General features: G+C 47.2%; 1 protein-coding gene across 1 annotated transcript in view; it reads left to right on the top strand.

Annotated features, from left to right (window-relative positions):
- KSR2 (kinase suppressor of ras 2) overlaps positions 1-22,101 on the top strand; it is a 390,550-nt gene that overhangs the window by 218,153 nt on the left and 150,296 nt on the right. The window contains exon 5 of the mRNA XM_061169432.1: positions 11,142-11,326. Coding sequence (XP_061025415.1) covers positions 11,142-11,326 — 185 coding nt within the window. The remainder of the gene's footprint in view (positions 1-11,141; positions 11,327-22,101) is intronic.

Raw genomic sequence — 22,101 nt, 5'->3', positions numbered from 1 at the left:
CGCAAGCTCAGTAGTTGTGGCGCACGGGCTTAGTTGCTCCATGGCATGTGGGATCTTCCCGGACCAGGGCTCGAACCCGTGTCCCCTGCATTGGCCGGCGGATTCTTAACCACTGCGCCACCAAGGAAGCCCTAATATATATCTTTTAAAGACACAAATGAGGTCATACTGTATACATTATTTATTTATTTATTATTTCTTTTAATGTTTCTTTATTGTGGTAAAAGTCACATAATATAAAACATACTATCCTAGCCATATTTAACTGTACAGTTCAGTGGCACTAAGGACGTCCACATTGCTGTGCAGCTCTCACCATCATCCATCTCCCGAATTTTTCACCTTCCTAAACTGAAACTGTGCCCATTAAACACTAACTCCCCACTCCCCCTCCCCAGCCCACCCTCACCTCCCGGCCCCTGGCATCGACCACTGTACGCTCTGACTCTATGAATTTGGCTATTCTAGATATGTCGTATAAGTGGAATCAAACAGTAATTATCTGCACCTAATTGTCTACATTGTTTTGCCTTTTCCTTCACTTAATAATAAATATTGGTGTTCTTGCTATCGCGATTCTTTTAAATCCCTACACAGCTCCATCAAATGGAGTTACCATTTAATACCATTTAATGGACCAGCCCCCTAAGATGCATGTTTTAGCTATTTCCAGTCTTTTTGCAAAGCAGTTAATTTTACTATTGGGAGAGGAAGGGTGAAAATCAGAGAGGAGAGAGAGATGGGACGGAGCAGATGCTCTGATAGCAGAGCAGTGATCACCTCACCCTGTAATGCCGGGAACAGGGTTGTTTAGAGCAGCAGAGTCCAAAAGAAGTTTCAGTGATGACGGAAATGTCTTGTATCTGCTGTGTCCAACATGGTAGCCAGCAGCCACATGTGACTTTTGGGCATTTAAATTGTGGCAATTTGAGACTGATGAACAGAATTTAAAATTTTATCTTACTGAATTTAAATTTCAGTAGCCATGTGTGGCTATGGCTACTGTATAGAACAACACAGATTTAGGCAAAGGGCTTTAGTCTTACCACTCAGGGATGTGGCCATTGCCTGACCCTGGATGATTCAGGCCACCATGACTGGGCCACAGGGAGAGAAGGGAGTAGGAAGGCAGAGTGTTCATTATTTAGATGCAAAGGTCAAGAGAGATGCTGTCACTTGAGGGAAAATAAATCCCAAGCAGACTCTGGTTCTTGTCAGGATTTTTTTATTTTATTTTTTTTGTGATTAACATCTGTGGGCAGGGAGTCTAGAACAGGGATTGGCAAACTTTTTCGGTAAAGGGCTGCTTTGTGGGCCATACAGTCTGTGCTGCAACTAACTCTGCAGTTGTCAAGCTAAAGAATTAACAGACAATGTGTAATGAATGGGCATGGCTGCGTTCCAATAAAACTTTATTTACAAGAACAGGCTGAGAGCTGGATTTGGCCCAGCGTTGGCACATAGTTTGTCAACCTCTGGACTAGAAGAATCTGGCTGGATGTGCCCAGTTCAAACCAGCAGGCAGCTTCCCAGAGAACAAAAGGAGAGCAATGCCCCAGGCATACCTCAGGGTTTCTCACATTTGGCACACCCAGCCAGGGTACAAGGCAGCCTGGATGACCTACTTCCAGTGAAAGACAATTTCTGGTGGGTCACACCTGAATTTGAGATTCCTGCTGTGCTTTGGTGCGATACCCACAGCCATAAAGCAGGTGTGGAGCACACTCCTGTTTTCTGGCCAGGTCTGTACTGGTGCAGAAGTGATACACAAGGTGGGGCTGCTGAGAACAGAGGTTGGGCTCCTTTTTATGCCCCGTGGTGTCTAACACAGTGCATTGCACTTAGAGTGTGCTTGGGTGGCCTGGGCCAAATTTGCAACCAAGTGCCGTATCATCTCTGTGAGCTTTAGTTTTCCCATCTGTAAAATGGGTATGACCACAGAACCTTCTCCACAGGGCTGTGGGGAGGATCACATGAGTTCCTGTGTGTGCAGGGCTGGTGTCTGGACTGCATTGAGTGCTCAGGACATGACACAGATGTACGTGCTGAGCTGTTGATGGCAACCTAGGAGCAGATGGTTCTGGAGGGCTCAGAGCTGGTCATTCTTGAGCCGAGCCTTTAAGGATGTGCCGGAGAGAAGATATGATAGGGTTCTAGGAGAGTGAAGGCATGGAGGAGCTGAGGTAGAGCTCATTAGAGGTAAGAAGAGACAAGGAAAACAGAGTTGACGTCACATGCCTTCATGAAGTAGGAAATTGACTGGAAACAATACAGATTCATACCAAGAGGATGGTGCCGGGCCTCACGCCTCACAGATCCCTTTTATCTTGTGTGATCCTTTCCACACCTTGGTGATAGCCCTCTTTGCAAAACAAGGAGAAAGGCTCAGAATGGGGAAGCAACTTGCCCAAGACCACACAGCTAGCAGAGGGGGAGTGGGATCTCCATCCAGGACTGTTTGACTCCCAGGCCTTGGTGAGCACATTATTGTATTGTCTGCTGTCCTCATCCGCAGAAAACCAGCCTGCACACTTCAGAGGTCCTTTGGAGGTTACTTGGATCACTCCTAAGAGCCACATTTACCCCCAAACCAGATTCCATGACCTGGGAACCATCTTCCTCCCAAGCCAGATCCTGTGTCTTGGGAGCTGGGCTTGGTGGGACAGAGGCAGGCGGCATCTCTTCTCTGGCACCTTAGCAGTTCTGTTTTATACTTTGGGGAAACTCTGCTTTGGTTTTTGCAAGAATCTGTTCCCCAGTCCAGATTTCTGTGTGACCGAGGTGGGAAGGAACCCACATGTGTCTCATTTAGAGAACCCTTGAATCCTAACTTCTAGTACATGATGAAGATGTCTGGGTCCAGGATCCTGAGCGTTGGGGAAAACCCCCTCCCTGGTGCTGGACTGGGACGGTGTCACATGTAGTTGTGGGGATCTGGGCTCTGGCTTTGGACAAATTGAGTTTGAATCCTGGTGCTCTCTGGACTCAGTTACTTCATCTGTAAAATGGAACTGCCCGTGAGGCTTGGTGATAATATTCACTTGTGCATTCATCCAGAATATAATTTCGGGGGCACTATGTATCAGGCATTCACATTGGTGAACAAGATTGAGATGGGGCTTATATTCTAGTTCTAGAATATTCTAGAGAGCAAATGAGGAAATTAATACACCACTAGAATAAGAATTTCATAAAGTGACCAGTCTCAAGTCCATTCCCTAGTGACTACTCTGTCAAAGGCAGTGGGTGTTTCTCTTCTTTTAGTGATAAAATTAATCTGAGTGGTGCCGAGGGATTCCCTTAGCATATAATAGGCACTGATGGTGAGAGCCTAGAGGGGTCCTAGGAAGAACACAGTGGAGGGAAAGGGCTGCCTTGAGCAAGCATTCCTTGCCGACCCTTTTCTCTGGATGCCTTTGAAAATCCTTTTGTAACTGCCCTTCTTCCAGGAAGGTTCATGCCTCCCCCGTCTGGTGTCATCACCCCAGAGACGGGTCAGTGTGGTCCTCAGACCTTCATGTGCTTCTCCCGAGGCAAGAAGTCCAGGGTAAAGAGGAATTGTTTGGTCCTCTTTGTGGATACTTATCCATCTTCTTTTGATTTTGAGTCCTGACCTACTTCCACGTGGGACAGACTTTGCCTATAAGGAGCCTCAGTCTGTGTCTAGAGGAAAAGAAATTTCTTGGCAAGGGACAAATGTGAGAAGAGCTCCCTAGCTCAGGTGCCAGGTACTCTGTGAGGCATTGAAGTCCATTATTTCATTGGATCTTCATACAACCCTGTGAGGTAGAGGCATTGGTAGGCATTTTTACAGGTGAGGACATTGATGCTCAGAGAGGTTAAGTGACTTGATAAAGGTCACACAGCTAGGAAGGGGGAGAAATATGCTTCCTGTATTGCTATTATTTTTTATTGCTATTATTTTTTTCTAGTTATAGTAAAATACACATAGCATAAAATTTACCATTTTTATTTTAAATTTTATTGAAGTATAGTTGATTTACAATGTTGTGTTTAATTTTTGCTGTACAGCAAAATGACTCAGTTATACATATATATTCTTTTTCATATCCTTTTCCATTATGGTTTATCACAGGATATTGAATATAGTTCCCTGTGCTATACAGTAGGACCTTGTTGTTTATCCATCCTATAAAATTTACCATTTTAAAGTGTACAATTCAATGGCATTAAGTACATTTATAATCTTGCACAACTATCACCACTATCCAGTTCTAAAACTTTTCCATTACCTCAAATGGAAACCCCAGACCCATTAAACAGTCATTTCCCATTCCCCCTCCTGCCCCCAGCCCTGGGCAACCACTAATCTGCTTTTTGTCTCTATAGATTTGCCTATTCTGGATATTTCCTATAAATGGATTCGTCATATGTGGCCTTTGCATGTGGTTTTTTTCACTTAGCTCATGTTTTTGAGGTTCATCTACATTGTAGCATGAATCAGTACTTCATAATAGTGAATAATATTCCATTGTCTGGATAGACCACAATTGGTTTATCCATTCATTTTTTGATGGACATGGGAGTTGTTTCCACCTTTTGATTATTGTGAATAATGCTGCTGTAAACATTGTGTACAGTTTTTGTTTGAACACCGGTTCTCAATTCTTTTAGGTATATATCTAGGAGTAGAATTGCTGGGTCAGATAGTAATTCCATGTTTAACTTGTTGAGGAATGAACCATCAGAATGTTTTCCACAGTGGCTGCAGCACATTCACACCAGCAATGGAAAAGAGTTCCAATTTCTCCACATCCTCATCACCACTTATTATTTTCTGACTTCTTGATTATGGCCATCTTAGTGGGTGTGAAGTGGCATCTCATTGTGGTTTTGATTTGCATTTCCCTAATGACTAGTAATGCTGCACATCTTTTTATGGGCTTGTTGGTCATTTGTATACCTTCTTTGGAGAAATGTCGATTCAAATCTTTTAATTTTAATCTCACTTTTTAATTGGGTTGTTTGTTTTTTTCACTGTTGTTTTAAAAAACTTTTTGTAAGGCATAAGTTTAATTCAGAAGTAAAGTACACAATTTTTGTGTACAGTTTGATGCATTTTTATTTATCAATCCACCCAGGTGACCGTCACCCAGTCAAAACAGAGGACATGTCCAGCCCCCAGAAGGATTCTTGGTTCCCCTTCCAGTCAGTAACCTCCCCAAAGAAAATCACTCTTCTGGGGTCTCTCACCATAGATTAGTTTTGCCTGTTCTTGAACTCGATGTAAATGGAATCATAATGGACTCATACAACATAAAACTGTTTTGTGGCTGGCTTCTTTGCCCCAACACTGTATCTTTGAGACTCAGCCATGTTGTAGTATAGCAATAGTTTCCTCTTTTTCATTGTTGTGCAGTAGTCAAATAAATGAGTATACTGCGATATATTTATCCATACTGCTATTGATGGACATTGAGATTTTTCCCAGTGTTTGCCCATATGAATGACATTGGCACGAATATTCTTACACAGGTCATTCTGTGGACATGGGCGGTCATTTTGGTTAAGGACATAATACCCTGGGGTGAAATTGTTGGGTCAGAGCATATGTTCAGTTTCAGTAGATACTGTCAAATTGTTTCCATTCACAATCTCACCAGAATTTTATGAGAATTCTGGTTGCTCTGTATCCTTGCCAACATCTGGTGCTGTCAACTCTATTTTAGCCACTCTGGTGGGACCTATACTAGAATTTACTTGACATTTTTTTTTCGGCCAATGTCTCTTCCTCCATTTCCTTTGTTCTTCCTCATCTCCTTCTTCCTCTTTTTCTTTTCCTTCTCCTTCTTTCCTTTCCTTTTCTTCCTCTTCTTCTTTTAATTCTTCTTAGTGTATTTTACATAAGGCTGTATACTGTGAAAAAACTGCACGAAATTATGGATTTGGTGTGCAAAATCAATATTTCAAATTTCAACTTTTAAAATACAAAAATGGTGTCCACGTGTCATCTAAAAGCATTGCCTGTTCCTCCACACCTGGGGAAATGCAGCTTCTGTTGTCTGACTGACTCATCAGTGCTCCTTTTTTTGCCGGGGCCCCTGTTAATTCTTGCCATGCTCTGGGCATGCCTAAGCCAGAAATGAGGGTTGTCACCTGTGGCCAAGGACCACAATGGATTCTCAATAAACATCCTCCAGTGTTAGGCTTTTCTAAACCTCCTCCTTCCCCAGGCTCGAGCAGCTGAGCCGAGGGTCCCTAAGTACTCCCCCCACCTCCACCCCTTCTCACCCAAGAACTGGTGTTATTCTTTGGTTTTGAAAAGGGTCTTTCCTGGAGGTCTCCTCTTGGGTAATCAGATCAGGCCAACTGCAAAGGATTTAAATGGCCCAGTTTGAGAGGGAGGGGCAGCTCACGCAGCTCCGGGTTAGACCAGCGGGCATTTTTTTCCTGTTTGGGGAAATGGCTACTGGATTAGCACTTTGCTGCCCAGGGTGGTGTGTGAGAATGTGTGTTTGTGCCTGTCCTTCTGCCATGCCTGCGAGGAGCTTGTCTGTTCCCAGCCCTGTCATTTCCTGCCGATCGGCAGGGCCAGATGCCCCAGACCCCGTTAATGATATGCTGAGAGGTTTGGCTGGTGAAGGCTTTCAAGTGCAAGGGGACACAACCCCACACTTGAGGAAGCTGAGGGACCGTGTGAGCCAGCGGCTTGGCTTAGCTCAAAATCTAGCAGACTTTGGGGAGAGGAAATGACGCAAAGCCTAAGCATCAGTCTGGGACTTCCCTTGGCAACCTTTGTGATGAAGGCTCTGAGAGGCTAGCTGGCAAATGGGCATCGATCAGGAGCCTTATGAGTGCAGAGCTGTCTGCCAGATCCAGACAGAGGTGGCCAGAGGCTGGTGAAAGAAATAAGATGCATCTCCGCCCTCAAGGAGCCCATATTTGAGAATTAACTGGGAAGATGCTGATAAACAGTCCTCCTGACTCACAGATCAAAACTGGGACACAGTCCTTTAGAATTCCCCACCCCGCCCCCCCTCCCCCCAGATGGAGGATGTCAGGTCCTAGCCTGAGCTGGGGCACATGGACGTGGTTGGGAGTCTGTGGACCCGGCATCTGATCTTGGCTCTGCCATTGTGGCGTGCCTGCTTTGTGTTAGGTGCTGGGGATACAGATTCTTCCCTTGTGTGTGGGGGGCATAGGCCATGGGGGAGACAGACATTCAGTAAGCACATAAGTAAATGCAGAATTCACATAGTGCTGGGAGCACATGTAGCCTAGAGATCTGACTAGTTCTGAGGATTGGGGACAGTGTCTCTAAGGAAGTGATGCCTAAAGGTGAGTAGGTCTCCACTAACAGGATGGGGAATAGCGCCCCAGGCAGAGGGAGAGCATGTGCAAAGGCCCTGAGGTGGATGACAACTTGGTGTGGTCAAGGACCAGGGAGATGATCAGAGTCAGAGGGTGACAAGGTGATGATAAAGAAGTTGGAGAGAGGGTGTTGAGGGTGCTATGAAGCTTTTGTAAGCCATGGGAAAGGAGAACAATGGAAAACCTTTGGAAGTTTTTAAGCTGAGGGTGACATGATACAATGTACCATTTTTAAACATCACTTTAACTGCTGGGTAGAAAATACATTGTAAACAAAAGTCAGATGGTGTTATTCAGCCATTAAAAGGAATGATGTTTTGATACACGCTACAACATGGATGAACCTCAAAAACATGACGCTAAGTGAAAGAAGCCAGACGCAAAAGGTAACATATTGGATGATTCATTCCATTTATATGAAATACCTGGAATAGGCAAATCCTTAGAGACAGAAAATATTAGTGATTGCCAGGGGCTGGAGCAAAGGGGAATGGAGAGTAATGGTTTCATGGGTAGAGGGTTTTCTTTTGGGATGAGGAAAATATTTGGGGGGCTAAATAGAGGTAGTGTTTGCACAGCATTGTGAATACTTAATGCTACTGAGTTGTTCACCTTAAAATGGTTAACTTCATGTGAATTTTACCTCAATACAAAAAAAAATAAAGCAAAGGGAAACAAAAGTGGGATTAGGATTTTAAGAGGCAGCAGCAGCAGTAGCTTAGGTGAGGGAGGAAGGTGGCTTGGTCCAGAACTGTGGGCTGGAGGTGGAAAGTAATGAACCAATGTGAAGCAGTGAGAATTCTCAGGATCCTTTTCGTTCAAATATGCTATGCAAATCAGGAAGGTTGGAAGAACTTTTCTAGATGCCAACGTTGGACTAGGCCTTTGCTGTACCTGGTAAAACAAGCACATTTTCCTAGGCACAGTTTGTGGTCCAGCCTGCCATGTCAGAGAGCCCTTCCAGAAAGCGGCACGTCCAGCCGGTGCTGATACAGCCCCAGAGGATGGAGCTGCCCGTGCCAGTGTTTCATTTTGCTGCTTTCCCCAGAATTGGCCCCATTTCCAGAAAATACATTTATGTAATAGATATCTAATATCCTGTGAAGATCATGGAGAGGATGTTCTTCTTAACTGCATCTGCAGGATATACTGCAAAATATCCACTAAATTTTAGTCACAGTCATCAGACACAGTCGATTGTGTCTGTTTTCCTCTCCAAGCATGTCTGGGTAATGAGCACAGATGGTAAAGGTGAATCCTACATCCTGTCTACAAAGGCTTCCTTGGTGGGTGGGAAGCGATACAGAATTTCCTTCCACTTTCTCTGATTAAATAGCCATTCATCCTCCCACTTTCTCTTCTTCCTATCCTCTCTTCCTCCCTTCTTTCTATCCATCTTTCCATCCTACCATCCTCTCCTCCTTCATTACCTCCATCCATCCATCACCCTTTCATCCTTTGACCTTTTCACCCTTCCATCCATCCATTCATCCATCCATCCATTCTTCCTTCCGTCCATCCATCCATTCTTCCTTCCATCCATCCTCCCCTTCCCCATCCTTCCATCTTCTCATTCTCTCTTTCATTCTATCCATTTGCCCTCCCATTCTTTCATCTTCTCATCCTCTCTGTCCTTCATTCATTCCATCCTTCCACTTTTCACCCTTTTCCCCTCTATCCACCCACCCATCCATCCACCCATCCATCCATCTGTCCAACTAACATTTATTTATACACACCCCTTCTCTGCTCCCTCTGTGGCCATGAGTGAAGCAGCATTGAGCTACTATTACACTTGTGCTGGGTTAGACTTGCTTCTTCTTTTTATTTTATTTTATTTAAAAAATTTTTATTGAAGTATAGTTGATTTACAATGTTGTGTTATTTTCTGCTGTACAGCAAAGTGAATCAGTTACACATATACATACATCCACTCTTTTTTAGATTCTTTTCCCATATAGGTCATTACAGAGTATAGCGAAGAGTTCCCTATGCTATACAGTAGGTCCTTATTAGTTATCTATTTTACATATAGACTTGGTTCTTCTTGTACAAGGGATCTGGCCTCATCACTTAGTGGCCCAGTGCCTCAAGGCTGCCATCTGTGTTTGGGAGATCATCATGGTACCTATTGCTGCAGGGTTTGACTGCATCCTCTTCATCTGCCAAGGGTCGTGGTGAGTTGAGGGAGCTGTTGGATGTTTCAGGTGAAAAACATGGCTTGGCTTCAGTTTTTGGCTTCTTCAAGGTTAAGCCCCTGCTATACAGACAGCCAGTTTAACCTGGTCATAGTGACGTTAACATCAGGTCACCTGAACCCTCATTCTGTGCTGGGCCCCGTGCCAAGCACATGATCCCGTAGAATCGTCATCCATCCTTCGTAGGTAGGTGCTGTGGTTTCCCCCATCGTCCAGGTGAGGACACTGAGGCACGAAAAGGTGAGATCACTTTCCTGAGGTCACAGTCAGGACCCAGGCTCCAAACTCCCTGACCCCAAAGCCTGCGAGTGTAACTCCTACATTACACTCCCTCTGTGTAGACGCCTTTGTGACTCTCCACCACTGGACGCTCGTGTGGAATGAAATGCTGCCACCCCCGCTGCCTGCTCTTCTCCAGCCGCGGTCGGGGTGAGCCGGCCATCGCGTGCTGCTCTAGCAGGAGGCGCCTTCCTGGGCCTTGCTGCAGACCCCCGCGGGGATGAGGAGCAGGGCTGCCCGCGCAGGCGCTGCGGGGGGCAGCTCTGCAGGCACACTTGAACTCCTTAAAGCTGAGGGGCAGCAGACCTCCTGGAGAGGGTGACTTTTAGGCTGCCTGTGTGGGAGGCCTCTAGTCTTAAATGAACACCCCTTCCTGGGCCCTGCATCTGGATCTGTGAACATTTGCGAGGCAGGTTTGCTTTGGCCACAAGAGGGCGCCCAACTCCTGGCCACACATGAACAGGGCACTGCGGGAGTTGGGGGTTGGGGGGAAGGCGGTGAGGTTAATTTTGGACCAAACTCTCTTCAGCTGATCACCTAAACTCCTGGGGAAGGGGAGAAATGTTTCAGAACCAGCCCAAGAGGTACATTCTATTCAGCTGGGGCTGAGCTAGGGGCTGAGCGCTCCAACAACAAAAACCACAGGTTCCGACCCTCAAGGAGCTCACAGTCAGGCCTGGAAGATGGAGAATTAAAATGCAGCGTTATGAGTGGCCGTCTTCATCCAGATCGATCATTTAATAAACATTTCGTGAGCACCTACTGTGTGCCAGGCTCTGTGCTGGTTGCCGAAGACGGAGAAATGAACAATACAGAGTCACTGGCCTCAAAGACCCTCAGTCCACTTGGGAGACAGAGCCTAAAAGAACAAATTTGGAAAATATAGGAAAGTGCAGCCACAGAGATATATAGAGAATATTTTAGGAGGATGGAGGAGGAACACCAACCCAAGCTAGGAGGAAAGGGGGAGTGTCAGGGAAGGCTTCCTGTAAGAAGAACACTCAACCCTGGTTGGGATGGACTGGGTTGTCAAGGAAGGCTTCCTGGAGGAGAGGACACCAGAGTTGTAAAAAAACATATGGGGCCTTTACCCGACAAAGAAGGGGAGGGTTTCCAGGCCATGGGAAGAGCATAAACCAAGGGTTAGAGGTGAGAAGCAACACAAAATATGTGGCTGGAGCCCAGTGGGAGGGAGCCGGAGAGGGTGGCAGGGCCAGATGGAGGTGGGGAGTGGTTACTGGGTGCCACGCTAAGGAGATTGGGTCCCCCTGCTCTCATTGTGTGTGCTTAGGGATACATTTCCCTCTCTTCTTTTTTCTGTCTCCCCTTCAGAGCCAAGAAGAAAAGCAAGCCGTTGAACCTCAAGATCCACAGCAGCGTGGGCAGCTGTGAGAATATCCCCTCCCAGCAGCGCTCCCCGCTGCTGTCCGAGCGCTCCCTCCGCTCCTTCTTCGTGGGACACGCGCCCTTCCTGCCCTCCACCCCTCCCGTCCACTCCGAGGCCAACTTCTCCTCAAGTAAGTCCCCAGCAGCTGCACCTGCTGCCCTCCGCGCCCGGGGCGCGCCCTCTTCTTTTCCTTCCGTGAAAATACTCGGGAAATGCGCGCGGAACACGCCTCATCCGCGGTCTGCCTGCCGCCTCCACCTGCGCCACTCATGCCCCTGGGGATGGTTTCGGAGAGAAGGGGGCATAATTGGGAGGCTGTTGTCATTGGTCCCATGTGCCTCCTCTTTTTTGGCCTGCAGGTGTGTAGGGATGACAGCAGGAAGCAAGCATGCAGGGCATTAAAGGAAACATCAGCCTTTTCTCTCCTCTGCTTCTCAGCAGTCCGGTCACAGGATTTTTCCTGGCCACTGTGGATAAGGCATCTCTGATTCAATTTTGTAATTTTCTCCCCCACCGTGGGTCAAAGCGCATAACCTTTACATCTCAAAGATGGGTTTGGGTTCAAACTGGGCTGAGCGTGGCCTGGAGTGGCTTACATTCTGCTCCCATGAATTTTGCAGCAAAGTGGTTATTCCTGGGAGAGGAAATGGAACTTTCTGGTGATCAAGAGCTGAGGTCTCAGAAGGTGTTTAATCTTCTCTGCCTAGAGGCCCATTTTGCTGAACAGGCACAGATGTGGTCAGAGGGGAGTCCCTGAAAAAAGCCCAACCAGTCCGCCAGCCAAGACAAAAATTTTATTGCCTGGGAACTCAGGAAGAGGAGGGGGTGCTAGAATTTGTAGGAAATAACCCCTTGCCCTTAATACAGCCAGACTGTGTCCACATGTTGATGCTGTGATAAATGATAAGTGATGTTTACTGAGCACCAGTATGTGCTACTCACCCACATGTGTGATATCATTTAGTTCTTGCAATAATCAATGGTACAGATGGATTATTCCCATTGTATAGATGAGGAAACTGAGGCCCAGGGACATCAAAGAATTGCCTAAAGTCACACGGCTATGGAGTAGTTGAGTCAGGATTTGAATCTGATTCTTTCTCACTCCAGAGTATACAAGCTTATCCATCATGCCTGATTTGATAACCAAGTTCCTCAAATATCCAGTGGGATACCCTTCTCTAAATGTGGGGTTCTATTCTTTACCTTTACATAAGGGTTTTAAAACTTTTTTTAGGGAGGCCATGGGCCCTTTAAGAATTGGATGCAATCTATTAATTTTCTCCCTGGAAAACTGCACACGTAACATCCAACACAAATGTCCAGTGTCAAGACTGTTGGGTTCAGAACCTCTGCCTTAGCCCAGCTGGATGGTTGGCCCGGGGCAGAACTGTGAACTGTTTACAAGCCACAGATGTGTCTCACGAGTCCACTGCAGGAATCAGTGGAGGGTCTGGTACCAGAAGAGACTTGTGTGGACATCAGTTAGGATAAGTTCCAGAGCCTGGCTTATCTCAGTGCCCAGAGGGTAGAGGCCCTGAATCAAGGAAACTAAAATAGCACTCATGACACACGTCAACGCCAGAAGGCCAATTTATCAATTTGTCAAGAGAAATCACTGTCAGAGAGACTAGAAACACTCCATGACGGTGGGTGGGCCTGCGTGGCAGTCAGAGGGCTGCGTGGTGAGCCTGGACGAGAAAAAAGGGGATGACATATCCGATGTGTAACGACAGCAGGGTGGGGCAGGGTGTCATGGCCCTGGAGGGAGCTGCCTGGGTTCCAGTCCCAGCTCTGTTACTTTTGAGCAGTGTGCGGACCTCGAGCAAGTCAAGAGCCTCTCTGAGCCTCAGTTTCCTTAATCTGTAAAATGGGCCTAACAATAGCTTCATGTCATAGATGGTTGTGAAGATTAGATCAGCTCATATTTGTCAAGTTGTCTGCACAGTAGTTGGCACAGAGTAAGTGCCTGATAAATGATAGCTGTTGTTCTGATGTTTATTGGCTCCTTAGCCTAGTATCATTTCCATCCTCTGGCTCCATGGTTAATTTTGAGGCTGTGGCTAAATGCCTTTCAGTTCACACTCCCCACTTCCTTACGACCCTAAGAGTGCTTAGAATTTACCTTGGCGTGATGCTGGGCAGCTGCTTCCAGCAGCCATCTGTCTTCGAGCATCGCCGTCCCGTGAGTGAATGTCAGCATGGCCACCTCAGAGGGCTTGACCATAGCCCTGCACTTTAATTCTGGCTGGAGTAGAAACATTTCCAGCTTGCTGAAAAAAAGAAAAAAAACCCACAACCCACAGACTTGCACATTCAGACCTCTGCTTCTGCCAAAGAGTTCTGCAAGGATTCACCATAGCTCCCCACTTTTCATGCCTGCCCCATCTCCATCTGAGAGGAGAGGCTTCCCTGCTTGCCTGTGGGCAGGAGCAAAGTCCTGAATTAAAATCAGCTCCTGATACTAAGATGCCCTATTCTAGGGCATCTAGGCACTAAGTGCCCTAGAAGCACTATTGTCTCTTTGGACAGTCCTGGTCCTTGTATGCAGAGAGGTTGCTCTCTGATCTCCCAGGAAGGAGAAAGATAGCATTTTAGTCTCAGTGGGGGAACAAGTGTGTAACCCAAATATTAGCTGGACCCCTATGGACCAGTCCCATTTTCTTTGATCCTAACAAATGATAGAAACAGAGGCAGCCTGTTGGAATAGGCTCCAGATCAGGAAATGAGACTCTCTCTGCTGAAGTCTCAGTGTTGTCACCAATTGTCTGTATGACCTTTGTCCCTGCTGAGCACATCAGCTGCATTGTCACAGTTAAGATTCACTGCACTCTTTGAGGCAGACATCATCATTCCCATGTTACAAATCAGGAAACTGAGGCTCCAAAAGGTGAGTGATCTTGCCCACGTTGTAGATTTTGAATCCAAATGCAAATCTAACCTGCATCCCATCTTCCTGTCTCCATCTGGGTTTCAGTTTCCCCAACTGTACAATAAGTGACTCCACGCAGGTCCATTCCAGAGCTTAGAAACCCTAAGGCTTACCCAGTGAGTATGCAAAGTGGCTTTTCCTAGGCAGATCTTTTGACTCACTTAGAATGCTGATTTTGGAGTCTCCAGGCCAGGGCTGTTGGGAGAACACAGCTGCTGGCACCGGCTCCCCCATGCTTCCAACAGTCCCAATCTCATGCCACTCTGAGTTCCAGAGGAGAACTTCCTGCCTCTGGGCCCCAGTGCCAGCCTTCCTCCCACGACCCAGCCGAGGGAGCCTCTGAGGCTGTGTCCCTGCCAGTCTGAGTCTGTCCGCCCGTTTGTCACAGTCAGCTCTGGCTGCGGCTGTGCTGTGAAGGGTGGTGATCCTGCATTTTGTTACCCCTGATGGTAATGCCTGGAGTCAGCATTAGGAAGATTCCAGCTGCAGAGTGGCCGAGTCTTGGACCCTCGGGGTGCCTAGCCACCTCGGATGGGCTGCGAGAAGGACTTACCTCCTTGGGGCTCACCCTCCTTCCTTGGTCTGGGGGTGACAAACAGGGGGAGGGAGGGGAGTAGAAGGAGCCCTGGCTTCTGAGGAATCTGTCTCTAAGGTTAGCTATGGACAGAACATAAGGTGTTGGACTCTGCTGCGCAGTGTGGAAGATGCTGACTCAGGAGTGAACCTGTTTCCCAGAGAAGTAGAGAACCACGGACTTACCTCTCCATCCTCGCTGTGTTTATTTATTCCATGCTGCATTCATGCATGCCATGTTGCCCCTGTGGTATCTGATTGGATGCCCTCCACCCATGGACCATTTTTGGTCTAAAAGCTGTGTGTCTTTGGCTCCTTGGAGGGCATCTCTGATCCCAGCTGACTTAGGTAGCCTCTATGATCCCTATAAAGAAGCTTCTTCAGAATGAAAAAAATGCCACCTACATCATCATTCATTACTGGCTGGCAGAAGTGATTTGGGGTTTATAGCAACTAAATGGTGGCTGACATATCTTTGGGCACATCACTGAACCCTGTGGGTCTGTTTCTACCTGGCAAGGATGTAGTGAGGACAAAATGAGGAAATCATGTAAATTTCCTAGCACAGGGGCCAGAGCTTAGAGCACTGAATCTCAATAAAGGGTAGCTCGGGGAGCTATTGCTGTACATTATGTGATGGGATAGCTTGTAACAATGATGAAAATGATGATAACAATAGCAATTAGCATTTATTGTGTGTTGACAATGTCCCAAGCATCATCAGTTCAGGCGAGGCCATTTACTTCTATTATTTTGTTTAAGCTTCACAGTCTTCCATCAGGTAGGTACTATTATGATCCCCATTTTACAGATGAAGAAACTGAGGCTGAGAGATTTAAGTAACTGGCCCAAGGTCACAGGCCAGGAAGGAGGTGGAGTTTGCAGTCATTCTGAATCCGCCAGTCTGCAGTGCTGGGGTGTGAAATGGCAACGCTGTCTCCACTGGAACTTGCCTGCTTAGCAAGTAGGGAGCTTAACTTGTTCAAGGTTTCCCTCTGGCACCCTTGCTTAGTTGGGGGATTGTATGGTGGGGCCCAGCCTTGCTCCAAGGATGCCTCTTGTTCACCAGAGCGTTGCGCTTGCTCAGCGGTCAGCACCCATGCTGGCTAGCGAACTATTACCCCGCCGGACTCGGGTGCTGATATTTAGGGGACCTACTGTCCCAGGTGGTAGCCATTCCTGTGGGGGCCAGGCAGCTGCAGAACGTGGCCAAAAGATGTCATCCTGAACATCTTTGGTAGAAGGTGAGGAATGACGGGGGACTTTTGCCACCTGCAGTTTTCTGGGAGTTTATTAGCTGCCTGGGGGTGGGAGGTTGAGCACTTCAGGGCAGCAGCTACAAAAGCCAACAAGTGACTGATGATACCCAGACATCCCCACCTTGGCCCCAGTGGCACCAGCTGGAGTCTGATACGAGGCCCCGATCTTATGAAATATTGTCCTTCACCAGGCGTTTGAAAGACAGCATGCCCTCACCTTGTCCCATCTCACCGTGCCCTCTTCTCATCTCTTCTCCAAGCAACTCCTGTTCTTTGTCCTGGAGACACAGCGACAGGTAGCTGACCCTCAGTTGAGGGCCCGGCCTCATGTGCCCTGAGGCTGAGTCAGAAGCCTGATTTGTTAGGGTGGCTGCAGCAGGTAGCAATAAAGACTGATGAAGCCGAGCTGTGGCCTCCCAAGAAACCAGACACTGGGAGGGTTGTACAGAGACTCAGGATGGGGGTGATTATATATTGCGGTTTAATGATCCTTGAGACCAAGGTTCATTACCCTCCCTCCGCCCGGAAGAGGGGGAGGAGGAGCGCGTGTCTTGACAAAAATTGGCTGCCTGAACCATATTCTCATCTCAGAATCAGGAGAGATTCTGAGAAATTTGTGTCTGACCTGATTCAGTGGTGGCAATTCCAAGGGGAAAACGTTTATCCTGTTGGAGTGACCTGAAGGACTTTTCTCCCCAAGAATGAGCCAGCGGAAGGCCTGCTCCCACTGCCCTCACCCAGGAGACACAAGAAACACCCATGTCCCATGTCACCTGGCATCTTTGCTATATTTAGAAACCAGCAGGTCGCTAACACGTACTGACCATCTGCCCTCGCCAGGCAGGTACTGGTGTAGGTGATTTGTAGGCGTTCAGATATATACACCTGGGAACAAGTGAAATGATACAGAAAGTTTCATAATGACACATTCGTTCCTTGCACCATCCCTCTCCCAATCCTGCTTTTTAAAAACCCTTTCTGTGTCTGCTTCTTCTGGTGGACACTTCCACAATTTAAACTAGGTTGTAGCAGTTTGTTGTTCTCAAAGCGTGTCCCAGAACGGCACCACCTGAAAGCTTGTGAGAAATGCAAATTCTTACTTTCCTCCTTCCAGACCCACTGCATCAGAAGCCCTGGGGAGTGTCTAGGATTCTCTATTTTCACCAGCCCTCCAGGGGATTTTGCACGTGAACATTTGAGCATCACTCGGTTATATGTCATTTTTTTTTAAGCTTCTTTTGGAAATAGTTTCAAACTTATAGAAAAGTTGCAAAAACAATACAGAGGATTCCTGTACCCCTTAAACTCAGAATCACTAGTTTTTAACATTTCTTTACATTTGCTTCCTCTCTCCAGTTCCCCCGCCCCCAGCTCTGATTTCTCTCTCTCTCTCTCTCTCTCTCTCTCTCTCTCTCTCTCTCTCTCCCCACCCCCGCCGTCCCTCCTTTTGGTGGACCATTTGAGGCTAGGTTGTATACTCTCTTATATAACCACACAGAGTTACCAGATTTAGTAAACTTATCTGATCAAGACTTTCACCTAACCATCTTCCAATTTCAGCAATTTGTCTCAATAGCATCCTTTAGAGCATTTTATTCTTCTGGCGCAGGATTCAGTCTGGGGTCACCTACTGCATTTAGCAGTTGTGTCGACCTTGAACAGTTCCTTAGCCCTTGTCATTTGTGACTTTGATATTTTCGAAGAGTAGGGACCAGCTACTTTACAGAATGTCCCTCAGTTTGGGTTTGTCTGATGTTTCCGCACGGTTAGACTCAGGCCGTGCAGTCTTGGCGGGACTTCTGTGTAAGTGGTGTTGTGTTTTACTTCGTGCAGACCCTCTTTGTGGGCCCAGGGCTGCCAGATCTTTGGCTTTTTCAAAAGAAGTCAGAGACCGTGACGTTTATGAGAAGACTCCCAGTTTTAAAATGTAAGCACCCAGTGAAAAATCTTTCAACGATGCGTGAACCAGTTTAAATAACCCCATGGGCTTGTGGGTCCTATTTGGTCTTGGGGTTCCCAGTTTTTAACCTCCGTTCTAGAATCATGTAGGTTGGAACTGGTAGGTGCCTCAAAAATCACTGAGTGCAAGCTCTCATTTTACAGATGGAGAAACTGAGGCCAGAGAGTGGAAGGGACTTGCCCAGGATTGCAGAGCTGGGGTTTGAACCTAGGTCTCCTGGGGCCTAACTAATGGTTCTCTCTGTTACACCGAGATGGTTGCAAAACTGAAGCTTCTGAAAGTGCTACTGAAAGTGCCCGAGAGGAGGGAAACAGTGCCTTCATTTAAAAGATGACGTGTTTTGTGTGTACGGGAGCGCTGGTGCTGTGTGTGTGTGTCGGGGGAGCATGCAGGTGGGTATGTATGTTTTATGTGAGGCTAGTGCTGGATTTTTATCAACTCCGTCTTCTCTGATCTGCCCATATATTTTGGAATTCCTGCCTTGGCACAAAGAGTTTGGGCCAGCATGCAATGGGCAACCTTAGACCTTTTGTTATGATTGCTCCCACCAGGAATTGTGGCAGCAAAAATCGGTTGGCGAGTGGTTGGTGCTAAGAGCCAGGGGGGTCATTTGTGCTTCTTGGAGTGAGCCCTGATCCTCAGTCAGGTACACACTGGCGGCACGGGCATCCCGTTCCCTGTCATCAGGACCTGTGTCTGATTGTGCCTTTGTCCTAGTAACAACCCCTCCTGCACAAATAAATGTTTTTGAATGGACAGTACCATTTCTGAGCATTCACTTTGTGGCCAGCATTGTGGGCCTTCAGCTACTCAGGATCTAGAGAGCAAAGGAGAAAGGATTCTGCTTGTTGCCCTCCAGAGCTGTAGAGCTGGCTGGTTTGGGCATCACTGAGGCAGGAGCTGAAGTTGCTAGACTTCGATGTAGTCTTTAGGATTTTATGGATGGTTCTCCTGCTTTAACTGACCAGAGAAGCAGGCCCCCAGGCAAAACTGCCAAGAACTATTTTGTTAATCAGAAAATAAGCAGGTCTTTATCGCTGTACGATGGTGGTAGTATGGACATATGGCTTGGTTTCAAGTGACAGTAAACAAACTTGAACTTTTTTTTTAGTGTCAAGGTCATTTATTGGCACATGTAGCTGAAAAGTCCAGGTGTTGCATGAGCTTCAGGCTTGGCTGGATCTAGGGGCTCAGTTCATGTCAGGACTCCATATCTCTCTCAGCTCTGCTCTTCTCCAGGATGGCTTCGCTCTTAGGCTTTCCATGTGGTGGCGATATGGCCTCAGAAGTCTCAGCCCCTTCCCTCTTCTGGTCCATAGTAAAGGAATGAGATTGTTTAAGTCTGAGATTCACTGAGTCAACCAGTGTGACCACATGCCACCTCTGAACCAACTGGTAGGGTCAGGGAAATGGGATGGAAATTTACTGGCTTAATCCTGGGCTGTGAACTTTACTTTTGGGCTTAGAAATGGAGGATTTTGCCTAAAAATGGAACGTGAATGCTGGGGAAGCTGACAATCAGTGTCCATTAGAGTAAAAATGATTAATGAGGGTCCCTGTCCTCAGGGGCTTTGAGGAGCATCTTCCTGGCCAGATTAGTTCACGATCCAACATAGTGGGGCCATGTCTCCACTATTGTACAGACAACCCTTTCCTTTTTCTGTGTCTCCCTTGGGCTGTGTTTCTCAGTGATCCATGGCAAGGAATTTCTTTTCTATCCCTCTGACACTCCTGGGGGGTCTCCAGGAAGCACACAACCTGCCAGGGAAGGTTAACCCCCGGTTCCAGGTGGAGACTCAGCTCCACTCTCAAGGTGAAGCCATAGCATCCTGGCATTAGCCAGGCACGGAATTGAGAGTTACACAAACCTGGGTTTGAATCTCATTTCTGCCATTTATTAGCTAACATTTCTGAGCCTCAGTTTCCCCATCTTCAAAATGGGCCTAATAGGCCTTTCTTGTGGAGTGGTTATCAGGATGAAATAAAAGGATGCTGAGCACCGTGCCTGGTGCCTGGGAAGCATTACCTGTGTTGCTGTGGTCATCAATACTATTATACAGTGTTGGGGTCGCGGTCAACTTTGATCCTCCCTGGTTTCTGCTGGACCTCAGTCCACCCCCCACCAAACCTAAATGGAGCCATCACTACTGATTGAATTCTGACGTGTAAAGTGTGATACTGAGTGTATTAGTCCTTGTGGGCTGTTAGGGTCCTTGTGCCCATACCTGCCATAAACGATGTGTCCTTTGCTAATTCTGATAACAGAAGCTTTTCTTTTCGCAGACGTAGGGTCTGCTCTTCTTCTCATCCCCAGGACTGTGCTCCCGGGCTCCCCTCCTGACCTTCCCTGTCACTCAAGTGCCACACAGGCTGTCCTGCTCTAGGGTGTAGCTCTGATAACTCTCATTTTCATCCCAGGCATTTTACCTATCTGTTACTCCTTTTGAGTGGGACGAGTCCTCCTTCTCCGAAGAACAGGCTGCTTCCTAGGCCTCAGGGGGACCTGTCACAGCCCCCCATCCCTGCTGGCCTGGGGAAATCCCGGCATTTCCGTGCCGCCTTTGGCCTCAGCACTTTCTGGAAACCACAGCAGCCGCTGTGAATATTTAGGGCTCAGCTACTTTTTCTGTAAAGGTCCAGAGAGCAAATATTTCCAGCTTTGCAAGTCGACAGTCTCAACGACTAACTCTTCGATAGTGTCGTGAACACAGCCTTAGGTAACCAAAGGAGCAGGGCTGTGTCCCAATAAAGCTTTATTTACAAAACAGGCAGTGGGCTGACTTGGGCTCAGACTTCAGAGCTAAGCAAGACCGGGTTTCAGAGCCCAGCTTTGCCCCCTACTGGCTGGGAGGCCTCGGGGGAGTGAGGTCTCTGAGCTGCAGTTTCTCATCTGCAAAGTTAGGAGAACGGTCGGCTCTCCCTCATAGGGCAGTTGTAAGATTAAATGAGAGAACGCCTGTAAACTGCTAGCACAGGGCCAGGCACGTGGTGAGCACGCAATAAATGTCAGCGATTACTATTTATACAATGTTACTAATGTGTGTATCTGTTATATATAACACATATACATTCTATATGTTACATGCACACACACACAAACACACACACACACACACGCACAGAACCGAAGCAGTGTGGTTTTTGGTGAGGCTTCTCCACTCACCTTATTTAATGAGGCCACTTGGTCCCCATGAGAAACCAAGGCTTTTCTCCAAGGCCCCATTTCCTCTGTCAGGGGCTGCCAGGCCCACAGCCCAGCTCGTCCACACTGAGGTGACTGCCCCTTCACAACCCTTTCTGAGCAGTCTGGGATTCTGTTTCCATGGGCATTGGATGGGGAGGCAGACTATGAAATCGAGGTTTGCACCAAGGACAATACGGCCTCTGCTCACGTGTAAACTTACTTCAGATGTATGGTGTGGGGGATCCAGGCGTCTGGACAGAGGAAGCAGCCCTTTGGTACCCAGTTTCTCGTCCTTTTGGAAATCCCACAGAACCTGGACAAAGGAGTGGGGGCTATTGGCGAAAGAGGGGTACCTGGCTTAGAGACCTCCAAGACTGCATTTGTTAGGGCTTTTTCTGATGCAGAGACCCACCACATACCAGCTTCAGCAAATAAAAGGGAACTTTCTGGTTTAGGTACTGAAAAAAAGTCTAGACATAAACAAGGGCTTCAGGAATGGCTGGATCCAGGAACTCAGTGTCATCAAGCCATGTTCTTTTTCTCTCCCATCTCATTGTCCTGCTTTCCTCTTTATGGGTGTCATTCTCAGTTAGGCTCTCCCTTCATGGTGGCCCTTGGCTGCTTCAGGCTTCCATCTTTATAGATCTAAGTGCATCAACCCCACTGAACCAGTTGGATTGCAATGAAGGGGAATAGATCTCCAAGGAACACCTGGATGATGTAACTCCCAGAATAGGGATGCTGAGCAGGCAAGAGCAACAACTGCCCCTATAAAAAGCCACTGATCTATGGGTTGGATACCTGTGATTCATGCTCTCACTTGTTTCTCTCCTCATTGAGTAGCCAGGGGGAAATATGAACAATTACTAATTCAGAAAAAGAGAATGAACCTATTTGATGAGTATTATTTCCTTTTCTGTCTACTTGAGATTCCTACTTTCAGAGGGTGTCAGAAATCTTTCTTTTCCCCTTCACCGTCGACTTCCAGCTGGCTGTG

Source organism: Eubalaena glacialis, chromosome 15, assembly GCF_028564815.1.
Source record: "Eubalaena glacialis isolate mEubGla1 chromosome 15, mEubGla1.1.hap2.+ XY, whole genome shotgun sequence".
Classification (NCBI taxonomy): Eukaryota; Metazoa; Chordata; class Mammalia; order Artiodactyla; family Balaenidae; genus Eubalaena; species Eubalaena glacialis.
This window is presented reverse-complemented; position numbering and strand designations above follow the sequence as displayed.